The sequence below is a fragment of the Humulus lupulus genome, chromosome 7, assembly GCF_963169125.1.
Source record: "Humulus lupulus chromosome 7, drHumLupu1.1, whole genome shotgun sequence".
Classification (NCBI taxonomy): domain Eukaryota; kingdom Viridiplantae; phylum Streptophyta; class Magnoliopsida; order Rosales; family Cannabaceae; genus Humulus; species Humulus lupulus.
Genome location: NC_084799.1, coordinates 62,684,033 through 62,697,366, shown reverse-complemented (window position 1 = coordinate 62,697,366; position 13,334 = coordinate 62,684,033). Strand labels below are relative to the sequence as shown.

Genomic DNA, 13,334 nt, shown 5'->3' with positions numbered 1-13,334 from the left:
TCACAATAAATCACAAACTTCTCTTGATCTGTCGGAAGACTCAAAACTGGTGATGTGATCAATCTCTGCTTCAATTCCTAGAAGTTTTTTTCGCACTTGTCTGACCATACAAACTTCTGATTCTTGCATGTCAATTCAGTCAATGAAGTAGCAATCCTTGAGAACCCTTCCACAAAATGACTGTAATATCCTACCAACCCAAGGAAGCTCCTAATCTTTGAGGCATTCCTTGGCCTTGGCCAATCTCTGATCGCCTCAATCTTGGTTAGGTCCACCTTGATCCCCTCCTTACTGACAATATGACCAAGGAAAGTTACTTGAGGTAACCAGAACTCACACTTCTTGAACTTTGTGAATAATTTGTGTTCCCTCAGTCTCTATAGAACATACCTTAGATGTTTCTCATGTTCTGACTCTGACTGAGAATAAACCGGAATATCATCAATGAAGACAATCACAAACCGGTCCAGGTAATCCTTGAACACTTTATTCATCAGATCCATAAAAGCAGCTGGAGCATTAGTCAACCCAAATGACATAAATAAGAACTCATAATGCCTATATCTAGTGCGAAAGACAGTTTTCGATATATCTCCATCCTTGTTCCTCAGCTGGTGACAACCAGATCGAAGATCTATCTTTGAGAATACCATCTTACCCTGCAACTAATCAAATAGATCATTTATCCTTGGCAGAGGATACTTGTTCTTGATTGTTAACTTATTCAGTTCCCTGAAATCAATACACATTCTCAGAGAACTATCTTTCTTCTTTACAAACAGGATTGGTGCACCCCATGGTGAGAAACTGGGTCTGATAAAACCCAAGTCTAACAACTCCTATAGTTGTATCTTTAGTTCTTTTAACTCTGTTGGGGCCATTCTGTAAGGTGTTGTAGACACTGGCTCCATCCCTGGTGATAGTTCAATCATAAATTCAATCTTTCTGTGTGGCGGCAACCATGGTAAATCCTTTGGAAACACATCCAGAAACTCACAGACCAATCTGGTCTCCTCTGATCCCACTGGCACGACCTGAGTGGTATCTACCACACTGGCTAAGAATCCTATGCAACCACCTTGCAATAGATCTCTATCCCTCAATACAGATATCATAGGTACACAGGGTCCATGCACAGTGCCAACGAATACAAAAGGATCCTCACCTTCAGGCTCAAAGGTTACCTTTTTCCTTCTGCAATCTATGGTTGCCCCATACTTTACTAACTAGTCCATACCCAAAATCATGTCAAAGTCAGTCATAACCAACTCTATCAAATCAACTGACAACTCTCTGCCCTCCACTGTCACTGGCAATGATTTAACCCATCTCCTAGATACTACTAACTCTCTAGTGGGTAATAAGGTCCTGAACCCCACAACATAATAATCACATGGTCTATACAATCTATCAATAACTTTACTAGCAACAAAAGAATGTGTAGCATCAAAATCAATCAAAACAATATAAGGGGTTCCAACACTAAAAAGCTGACCTGTAACCACTGAGGGACAAGCCTCAACTTTTGCATGTGTCAACGCGAACACTCGAACTGCAGTCAAGTTGTCTGCCTTTCGTGGTTCTTCCTTTCTTGCCTTCGGGCAATCTTTCTTTAGGTATCCAATTGCCCCGCATAAAAAGCAGGCCTTTGCCCGACACTCCCCTATGTGACGCCTTTTGCATCTAGCACACTCTGGAAAAGTCCTCCAACTCTCATTACCGCCCTGGTAGCTTGTTGAAACACTATGTGGTCTACTGTCAAGGCGTGGAGTTGGAAAGGCATCAGGAGCCTTCCTTTTCTGATCACTAGGGCCCCCGCTCCTACCTGAACTCATAAATGGAGGTCCCACCCTCCTAGTGTCTCTCCTGGCCGCATTATCATGCCATATTTTGTTCTCTGCACTCTCAGTTGTGAGCGCCTTCTCAACAACCTGTGCATAGGTAGTCACCCCAGGCACAATGGTAATACGAACATCCCAGGCTATCATAGGCTGTAGCCCTTGGAGAAACCTATCTCTTCTGGTCCCATCAGTAGGCACCATTTCCTCGGCAAACTTTGCCAGTCTATCAAATTTCAAGGCATATTCAGTCACTGATGAGTTGCCTTAAAGTAACCTGTTGAACTCTTCAGCCTTCGCTGCCCTGATGGCATCATTGTAATACTTCTCATTAAACAGAGTTTGAAAATTTTCCCAATCTAGGGCATCAACATTTCTAGACTGGGATATGACTTCCCACCAAATTCGGGCATCCTCCTGAAACATATACGTGGCACATGCCACCTTTTCATTACCAGACACCCTCATAAGGTCTAGTATGGTGGTAACCATACTCATCCATTGTTCGGCCTTAGCCGGATCTGCACTACCCTCAAAGACCGGAGGGTGCTATTTCCTGAACCTTTCATAAAGAGGTTCCTATTTATTCCTAGCCTCTGATGGCTGCTCAACTGTTGGCACCATCACAGGTGGTGCCTCTAGCAAGATGTTCCCTGTAGGAACCTGTTGCTGTCTTAGGAGGCAGATTTCTTCTTCCTGCCTCAATACCATGGCTTGCAAATCAGCAAGCAACTGCTTCCAGTTCTCAGGAGCTGGCTAAGGGGTCTGACCATGGTCATTATCCTGACCCTGTCTATCATTCTGGCCCTGATCTTTTTGGCTAGCTAATGATTCAATCTGCCTTGGAAGCATACTTCCAATCTTATATCTTGCTGCAATAATCAATTCAACCAGTTAGGTAGTGATACCTAAACCTCTTGTCGCCTCATGGTCCAAGATCAAACATATAACCATTCACATTCAGTAGTCATGCTAATAAGCATGTCGATTCATGTTCAGGTAGGGTGCTAATAAGCACGTTATAATGTTCATAACAATTAACAATGCTAATAAGCATTTTCTGGCATACATGTATCTGTGACAGCGCTAATGAGCGTGTCCTGACCTACATGTCCATTTAACAATGCTAATAAGCGGTTCTTTGGCATTCATAAGCAAGATAAATGGTAATAAGCATGTTCCATTTAAATCATACAATAGTCAAGGGCCATGCTCTATCAGTATATCTCGTGCTACCTAATAAGGCATGCAGGTAAAGCATGTATATCAACAATTACCAAACCATGAGTCGAAGTTGTCTTTAGTGGCAAGTGTACTTGCCCAGCCTGTCTACAGGAACCCTTAACCTTGGCACGCTCTAATACCAAGTTGTAACGCCCTGGTTAGCCAAGACTGTTACACTGTGTATTTTAAATAGTGCTTAACTCGCTAAACGAGTCATTAGGCCATAAATGTGCATCTAAGTGTGATTACTGGTCCAGGGTTAAAAATTTCGGTTAAAAAGAATGGATGTTTCATCAAAAACATTAAACTGTACATGGGATCCCATAATAAACTTTTACAAAGTTGTTTACAGTTCCAAAAAGGTCATTACAACTCAAAAGTTACAACCCGTCGAACTAAGCGGCAAAAATAGAGTTTAACCCTTGTTCCTCTGAGAAACATTGGCTGTGGTGGTCAAGCGGCCGCATATGTACACATCACCACCTAAGCTCTCCAACTCATAGCTGGTCCAGCTTTCCTTTCCCTTTACCTGCACCACGTAGTGTGGATGCTCAATATTCCACGCCCTTAAAAGATCAAAGACGCGCGCTAAGGTCCCATAAAGGCCTAAATAAAGGCCTAAGTGAGTGTTAGAGCCACCGCCTCACTCGACCGCACCCAGGCGCGAGGCCGTGTCCATGTCGCCTCGTCCACGCGAGGTCGTGTCCCTGCCACCTCGTCCACGCGAGGCCATGCCCGAGGCCCAGCCGCAAGGGCGTGTCCCTGCCGCCTCGTCCACGCGAGGCCACGCTCGAGGCCATGCCGCGAGGCCGTGTCCCTGCCGCCTCGTCCACGCCCGAGGCCCAGCCGTGAGGCCGTGTCCCTGCCGCCTCACCCACGCAAGGCCATGCTGCCTTGGCAATGCGAGGCCCTCGTCATGGCCCAGCCGCGAGGCCGTGCCACCCTCTCAGCATCTCGTGAAGGCCTCTCCCAAAGAGCTACACGTGTGAGACAACCTCGCCCCAATGGATCTCATCCCAAGGCCCCGCGTGCATAATGACAGTGGTCAAGGTGGCCCACAAGAGACAAAAAGAGTACGAATAAGGTACCTCAAAATGGGTACGTACATGTCTACTAGGATTAGGGGACGGGCCTGACACCTGTGCCCAAGAAGTAGTGGCGGTTGGGAATGGTACAAAGAGTGGCTACACCACCACCACGTCTCTGACACCCGTACAAAGTGAGTGGTGGAGTCATGACCGGGTACAAAAGCTGAGGTGCTCCCATGGATTCTGACTGTGTACCAGAGCCAACACCACTACACCTGATACCACTCCCCTGATAGTGTACTTGTGCACAGATTGGTCCCCTGGACCACAATGTATCAGGGGCCATTAGAGCCCACTATAAAATGGACTCCACTTCCATTTGGGAGGGGGTTGGAAAATTTACTGTAGCAAGTGCACCATAGTGAATGAAAAACTGATTTCACCATTGTTCTTCTGCAATTGTTCTTAGAGTTGATACTTAAATTTCTAAGGCTTTTCTATTGATAATCTTTATCTTGCAATTATTTCCAACTTAACTTAGTTGATGAGTTCTCACCGTCAACACGTAGCATCCATGAGCCAAGGCCCAGAAAGAAAACGTAATACAAGTGCATGAAAAATATATACAAATTCAGATGTGTATCTAGCACGCCCAGTAGTGATAACCTACTCATGCATGCATACATGTACAAATAAATGATTATGGAAACATTCTAGGGCTCGCAGCCCTAATTAGATGACCATAGAGTCAAGGTCCTTTTCCCTAAATAGATGACCATAGAGTCAACCTGGGGCCCTCTGCTCTGAATAGATGACCGTAGAGTCAACCTGGGTCCTTTGCCCTAACTCTGAGTAACTAGCCATAGAGTTAGCCAAGCGCTTTAGTTTTCTACGACCATTGGGTCGAACGAGCGTGTAATGCTCACCTGATTAGATCTAATCATATCAACCAGCGCTCGACGCGCTATTGCCGCCCTTGACTCATAATTCAATGCTTTACGACCAACGCTCAGTGCTATTGCTATCCTTGACTAATAAGTCAATATTTTTCTCAAGTAGATAATGCAAACAAGCATTCATCATATAACAAGTATCCATATATAGAGCACTCAACATGCTTCATCAATAATCACATGCATAATCATAATCATGAGCATTTACAGGGGCTAATGCCTAATCAAAACTATATTCAGCATTCGGGCCAAGCCCTAATCATGTATGTCACATAATGGGTGCAGTTTTCTTACCTCAGGTCTGAGTGCAATATAAAATAAGAACGACCCTCGAGCACGATCCTGATCCCGAGCCCCTAGTGATAACCTAGTCACAACCAATTATGGAATCCCATAAAAAAATTGAGTAAATAAAGGCTTCTGAACCAAGTCCTAGCCTCCGGAACATTGAATCCTACTAAACCGAGTAGTAGGATCGATCCCTAGCCTTTAGGTTTGAGTTCCTGCACTCAAAACCTCTTCGAGGCCCAAAATCCCTTAAGCGTCACGACCCCTAACCATTTGAGTCACGACCCGCTCAAGTCAGAGGCTCGAGCCTCTTCTCTGCTTGCCCAAGCGCTGCAGTGCCCACTCACAGGCGCCGCGGCTCAAAAGCCTCACAACCACTTGCTTCTCCTTCGCTTGATTTGAGCCACGACGCCCCAAGAACAGAGCCGCGACTCGACCTACAAAACTCAATTTTTCTTCGTTTTTCTCATGTCAAATCCCTCCATAAACCTATCCAAAATACCCAAATCTCAAAAACAAAGTTCCCAATCATCTCAATGGCTCGAAGCCATCAAAACCCAAGCTTTAAACCATTCAAGAACTCATCAAAACATAGAATCCAATTCAAAACTTAAGAAACTTAAGGAAACAGAAACTCAAAAATTCAAAGCTTAAATTACCTTTGATTATGTTGTTTCTCGCTAAATCCTCCAACTAATAAGCTTCTAATCTTTTCTAGAATCATTATTACTCTATCATTGCTTGAATTCGAGTCCTAAAACTCGAGTTTCCCTCGAAAATGCAACGAACAGGGGAGAGAGAAAAGTGTTCGAACGTGTTTGCTTTTTCTATCAGGTTACTTCGAACTCAAGTAACCTTAAGTAAAATCCAAGGCTTGAGTCCCAAAAACGCTCCCGAGAGTAAAATAGTCAAAATTCCCAGAATTTCCTCATGATCTCACTAACTCCCAATATATCATCAAATACTCATTCTCATTGCTCAATATCCCGGTAATGTACTAAATACCCATAATACCCTTTGACTCACCCCGAGTCAAGTATTAATCTCGTTGTTCCCACTAGCTTGCTCCCTAGGATCGCCTCATGCCAAGTAACCCAAATATATCCACATAATAATGTGGTCCCACACATATATCACATGTATGCTAAATATACCCATAATGGGCCAAATTACAAAAAATTGCCCTTCTAATAAGAAATAGGCCCACATGCTTAATTAATACACCTAAACATACATATCAAGTCATATATTAATATAACTCACATAATCACATAATTACACACATATATAACACATAAACATGTAATTTCCATAATTTGTCATCCTGACCCCCTAATCAAGGCCCTAAGCCTTATTAGGTAATTTGGGACGTTACACTCTTCCCCTAGGGTATGTGTCCTAGGCTCTTGAGATCCCTAGGACCTAGCCTTGCTGCCCACCACTCTCTCTCTCCTCCCTTGGAAAAGACATTTATGCCCTTGCTCATTTTTACCTCTCTCCTAAGACGCTCAAGGGCCCTTTGGTAATTTTGCTTATCTAAAATTCTCTAAATTTTTATCCTATAGTTTTTAAATCTTCAAGCTTAATTAATTAAATTAAATGAGACCCAAAAATAAAATTTTTCACATATCACATAATTTTGGCAATTTTATCAAATCGACCAAAATGTCCTTAGATGCCCAAGCAAGAAATTTTTATTCTTAGGCCCAATTGATTAGAATTCAAACCTCAATCATTTTTCTTAAATTTATTGGCTCAACTATAAAGTCTCAGTTGCCAAAATATTTTTATGCCATAATATTCCCTATTTTACCTAATCCCAAATTTTTCCACTATTAGGGTTTGCCCCTCGGCCAGAGACCAATTTTTTCTTTGCATAGGCCTAAACCCTTTACTAGATTATCACAATAGCTATAAAATCAACGAAATAACACAATTTCATATAATATTATTTATCAAAATAATATTCTATACAATTCTTCACCGGCTTGAACCAACTACTAACGAGTGTTCAAAACTCAGGATGTCACAATTAAAGACCCACCAAGCTTGTTGCTCGAGGGGAAGAAGACTAGTCGAAGGCATAACTACCTTATGAAGCTGCTCGAAGGAAGGCCTTCTCGATAAACCAGTCACTAAAACAGAATGATCCAAATTTCACGAGATATCATGAAATATTACAAGATATTTACATAACTGTTATTTGAATGCATTTTTCTAGTATTATTTGAATATGTAATCAGTTGTAACAATCTCACACTACACTTGCAGGACCTAGATCATTTTGTAGGGCCCATAGCCCGCTAAGAGACTCTATAAACAAGGATCTCTCACTGTCATTATTTTCACAAGCTTAATACGCACTTTACATACAAAATCCCTATCGATTGTATTTTCACTCAGGCTTAGGAAACTCAGTTGAACATTTCTCTTCTTGATCTTGAGTCTGAGACTTTCTTGATTAATAAAAGTGCAAGTGGATGTAGGCCATTACAAACTCTTGGGGCCGAACCACTATAAATTTCCTGTGTTGTTTTACTTGATTTTAGCTCTTTAAAATGATTTAATGTCATTTGTTTTGACTCAATATCGTTGATCAAAAGGTTGGTCAACATTTTGCTTTAAAATTGTTTAAAATATGATATGATATCTCTTAAATGTAAAATAAGAATACAAATTTTGGTATATTAAAATTTATTTAAGTTTAGAGTTTAGTTATTTTTTATTAATAAAATATATAAAAAAAATTAAAATATTGTTTTTTACTCTAGTTATCTTCTCCAATATAGGTCACGATGATACTATTATTGAGATCAACCGACTAGTAGTTTGGCTGGAAAAATTTGATGAAGTTAAATAGAAAAGAGAGAAATAAAGAACGTTAAAAAAATGAAAACGTTATTATAGTGGATAGAATGAGAAATGAGAGAATGTAAGACAAATTAAATTTATATACTGTATAAAAAAAAACGGTATAGTTGTGATATCTTTGTACACGTCATTTGTTATTATTGTAAATAATTTGATAAAAACGGTACATGATGTAAATTTTCCTTTTGTAGGACCATGTCCATTTGGTATCCAGCTGAAAAACTCACTCGCTGCCACTAATCTACCCGACGACCACCCGCACCCTTGCCCGTTGCCACAACCATGGCTATCTCATCTCTGCGACTCCCGCTATCGCCTTGGCTTACAAAATCCCCAACTCGTTGCTTCAGAATTTATTCAATCCCAACAACACCCCCACCATTGAGACCAATTTGCTGCTGCTTCTCTACTACTACTTCTTCTTCTTTGTCTCCTGCATCTTCTACGTCCTCAACCACCCAAGATACAGTAACCGATTTGGGGAAATGGGAACCCTTACGAAAGAAGAAAGTGGTTATGCGAGTTGGCTACGTTGGTACCGATTACAGAGGTTCGTTTCATATCCTATTATCAATTGGTTTCCGCCATTTTCACCTACTCTAATGGTTTTTCATTTGTGTATGGAATTATTTTCAGGCTTACAAATGCAACGAGATGAGCATTCATTGTCCAGTAAGCTTATTTTCATTTCATGGGATTGATGCATTTTTCATTATTGTGTTTATTGGGATATATGGTGTTGGGGGAAATATGGTGTTTGTATTGACCAAAGCCATATAATTTATTCAGCTTAAGATGGGTGGATGGGGTCTCGCTAAAAAGCATTGCAATTTTGAAATGTAGCAATCGAAAAAGAATTGGAAACTGCCATATTTAAGGCCGGTGGTATTCGAGATAGTAATTATGGGAACCTTCAGAAAATCGCATGGGCAAGAAGTAGCCGAACTGATAAAGGAGTAACTAACTCATAACCCCATCTTTCCATCTTTATTGTTTGTGTACTTGCATGTATTAGTTATATTTGTTTCACTCATTGCATGAGATGGTTTTGAGTATGGTCTTTTATTGTTTGGTGTTAATGCAATAGGTTCACTCATTGGCAACAACGATATCATTGAAATTGGAAATCCCTGAAGGTGCATGGGAGAATGACCCAAATGGCATTGCTCTTGCTAATCGCATCAACTCGTTTCTTCCTCATAACGTCAAAGTTTTTAGTATCTTACCTTCGCAGAGGTGAGAGCTTAACCCTGCCTCTTCTTTGGCTGTTGGAATGTAAAAGTGGCATGAATGGTCATCCTTGGTGGGCTCTTCTGGTGTTTGATTGAATGGAGTACTAACTTGCAATTTGAAATAAGGACAAATAGGTTTTCCCTTCGAACCATGACCCTGCTAGAGTCTTGCCCTTCAAATTTTTTTGCTCAGCAGAATCCACAACTACAGCTGTAGCTCAATGGTAGCTGTAGTTTGGGAGATTTCTAGCAAGCGAAAAAATTCGATGGGCAAGACTCTACAAGGGTCATAGTTCGTGAAAAAAGCCCTTTCTCCCTGAAATAATTTTGATTGTTTTATTTTATTTCTAAATAGAAGATTTTTACCTTGATAATGCTGTTGAATCTCATTTCTCATTGAATTTTGAACTTGATAAAGAAGCTAATCATTTCAGCTGAGCAAGATTTTGTGTTTATCGTATGATTACTTGATTACACTATGTACGTGTCTGAATCTTTGCAAGTGCTGTTATGTTAATCTATCTGATCCTGTTTCAGGAGTTTCGATCCCAGAAAGGAGTGTAATCTCCGGAAGTATTCCTACCTCCTTCCTGCAGATATCATTGGAATTAAAAGTAACTTAAGTACAGATGAAATTGATCTTCATATCTCAGATTTCAATGAGATATTGAATACTTTCGAGGTACTGGTTTCTATATTTTTATTCTCTCTGGTTTTCAAGCCTTCTTTTTTTGTGTGGAAATTTATTGAACTAATAAGTTTGTTTGTGTAACCAACCATGTTTTGTAGGGAGAACATCCTTTTCATAATTATACAGTGCGGGCAAAGTATAGGACGAAGTTCCCTGTGAAGAAATCACATAAGAATGGTCATGTGTCAGGAAGCGTGAAAGCTTTTGAAAAGCCATCAGAATTTGAATCTGGAGAAAGTGATGGAGAAGAAGATTTTGAATCTGATGGCTTGCCTACTTCCAAAGTTGAGAGAATGAGCTCAAATTCTCCAGCATTGAGCATTTCTGATGGGAAGATAATTGATGCTCATGAGAAGCATAGTGGTGGTGTAAAGGATCAAAGTTCTACTTCAGTTGTTCTTGCAAGATGGCTGCACGAACCTGATGAGAGAGACAGAATAGGTGCCTCACATTTCAGAAAGATTTTTCGCTGCTCTTGTGGAAGGCTAGAGAGATCGCTTGGATTTAACTTTGTTGAGCTATCTGTATGGGGGGAGTCTTTCATGTTACATCAGGTGACCTTTTTCTGTAGCCAGTCAGATATTGTTTTTACTATATCTTTATGTATTGTTTTAGCATGATTTCAGACGATGTACATCAATAAATTAGATGTATAAACACATGAATTTAAATAATCACAAGGTATCTGGATGCTAGTATGCACGCTTGAGAGAGCTTAGGAAAATAAAATTTCACCATTCCTGGTTATTATATTGTTGAATTTACATAATCTATGTTGCTGTTATTTAGATTCGCAAGATGATTGGGACTGCTGTGGCAGTAAAGCGGAATTTACTTCCCAGAGATATATTGACACTGTCATTGACCAAGTTCTCACGAATTGTTCTACCGCTTGCTCCATCAGAAGTCCTGATCTTAAGGGGAAACAACTTTTCTTTGAGAACAAGACCGGGACATGTCACTAGACCAGAAATGGTGGCAATGGTCGAATCTGAAGAGATTCTCAGGGGAGTAGATGAGTTCTATACATCTGTAATGCTTCCTCAGGTCTCTAAATTCTTGGACCCGTCAGGCTCTCCTTGGAAGGAATGGGTTGAGACCTTGGATCATAACACAAACATTCCAGAGACAGAGTTAGATGAAGTTAGGATTGCTTGGAAAGTTTGGAAGGAAAAGTTTGAGAGCAAAACTGGTGTTGCATCAGTGTCAAGTGATGGAGACAAGGTAATTTGACCTGTCCCCATTTCTTATTAGGCCTTAATTTACCTAATTTCATTTGGGTGGACACATTATTCTGTCTACTGGGCTTTCCATGTATCTAGTCTTCTTTCAGAGTTGTCATGGAAGAGCATTAATCTTGCAATCATATGATTGCTCTACTTCTTCCATTTTTTACCATGAACCATGAGAAAAAGGTTATAAGGCCGTGATTGCGATTTTGTGTTCCTGCACCTATAGATATAGAAGCCTCTTGTGAAACTTATCCAATCGAGTTCCTAATATCGTTTCCCCATCTTTGATTTATCAGGAACTTGCTGCAATTGCATAACCTGTACTGCTATATTTCCCACAATCTGAGAGACTTGGTGATTGCTTGGTAAAAATGGCATGCAAAGTAATTAAAGCTTGTGACAAAGGGATTGGATGGAATTTGAATGTTGGCTGGCTGCCGAAGAAGGTAATGAGCTGAAGAAGCAGAAGCACATTATATTAATATATATAAATATTTATAGTAATATATATAGTGTAGCTCAAATCCAAGAGTAGGAAGGAATAGTCATCAGCAGTTGTTAGCTCTGGTAATGCTAGTAGAAGGTGCACTTATTTTGTATGATTTCTTCATTATTGTGAAAAATCACATGCATAGATTAAAAACTGACGGCTCTTGCAATTTTCCCATTAAAATGTATTTATTATTTTTTCTTACATTTTTGCATGGGCATTGGGATTCCAATGTTACCTATTTGACAAACAAATTTCTATTAATTTTATCCAGCAGACATATAATTGTTTGGCTTGATGATAAATTGGGTTATTTCTAGATGGCTTTACCTAGCATGTTAACCAAAGCTAAAACCTTTCACCACTAAACCTCCTTGATTGGAAATATATATAGATATTTATATGATTCAAAACACCTCTGGAATGAATCTACGGGTGGCATAATGGGGCGGCGGGCGGGTTAGGGGTGGGACAAGTTTTGCCCTGTATTAAATGGGGCAGGGTGGGTCAACCACCTGCAACCGGCCTTATATTTTTTTTTAATAAAAAAGCTGAATTAATATCATTTACGAGATTTAGTTGAAATCTAAGGTAGTGTTTGGTTGATTGGAATGGATGTAGGAATGGAACGATAATTCCTAAAGTTAATCCATTCACTTGTTTGGTTTGGTTTTTATAATTGGATTTCACTTGTTTGGTTTGGTTTTTATAATTGGAAAGCTTACTCTTTTAGGAATTGTAAAGTTGATCCATTCACTTGTTTGGTTTGGTTTTTATAATTGGAAAGCTTACTCTTTTAGGAATTGTAAGTCATGTAGACAACGAAATTGTATTTCCAAAATCAAATGAGTTGAATAATGATTCATTTCCAATACTATAGAAATTATTCCTTTTTTACCTCTCTTTCTAAATATAAATACTCTGCAAGTAGGAAAGCTCTACTACTGGTTAATGGTTGATTGTTAAAAAAAATTAAAAAATTTGCATTAATACATACTCAATGTTTAACATAGTGAAAAAGAATGATATATTTTTTTTAAAATATAAAATTAAACTTTAAATTTTAAATTATTTAAAATATAACATCAATTACAAATTACTAAAATTGAAATTCATATATCTTACTTAAAATTACTTACTAATATTTATAACATATAATTTACTTACAATTTTTAAGTATTAATGATATTTTATTATACAACTTCTTTCTACAAAATATTTATGTATAATATATATAATTTATTTATTTAATTTTCCTATAAGGGTAATTTAATAAAAAAATTCTCATTTAGAATAAAAATGATAGTTTGGTATATAATAAGAACTAACATTAAAAAATAATAATTTTTTTTTTAAAAAATCATTGATAAAAGTAGAGTACGATATTTTAGTCAAAATAATATAAATTTTATTCCATTCCATTCTATGTTATACCAAATATAATAATCATTATTCAGTTATTTATTTCAAAGTCTACTAAATAAAAG

General features: G+C 39.1%; 1 protein-coding gene across 1 annotated transcript; it reads left to right on the top strand.

The window, feature by feature from the left end:
* The first annotated feature begins 8,392 nt into the window (after positions 1–8,392).
* Positions 8,393–12,053, top strand: LOC133792789 (putative tRNA pseudouridine synthase). Its single transcript, XM_062230734.1, has 8 exons — positions 8,393–8,752; positions 8,839–8,874; positions 9,046–9,158; positions 9,290–9,438; positions 9,972–10,116; positions 10,224–10,679; positions 10,915–11,349; positions 11,654–12,053. Exons 1-8 carry the CDS (start codon positions 8,485–8,487, stop codon positions 11,672–11,674), a joined length of 1,623 nt encoding a protein of 540 aa, XP_062086718.1. The 5' UTR covers positions 8,393–8,484; the 3' UTR covers positions 11,675–12,053.
* Positions 12,054–13,334: the final 1,281 nt, after the last annotated feature.

What these genes read in the sequence shown, in the direction of transcription:
- LOC133792789 (XM_062230734.1), top strand. Translation starts at nt 8,485, where the DNA reads ATGGCTATCTCATCTCTGCGACTCCCGCTATCGCCTTGGCTTACAAAA. An exon ending in AGATGAGCATTCATTGTCCA is followed by an intron (nt 8,875 to 9,045) that starts GTAAGCTTATTT and finishes TTTGAAATGTAG; the next exon opens with CAATCGAAAAAGAATTGGAA. An exon ending in TGTCAAGTGATGGAGACAAG is followed by an intron (nt 11,350 to 11,653) that starts GTAATTTGACCT and finishes TTGATTTATCAG; the next exon opens with GAACTTGCTGCAATTGCATA.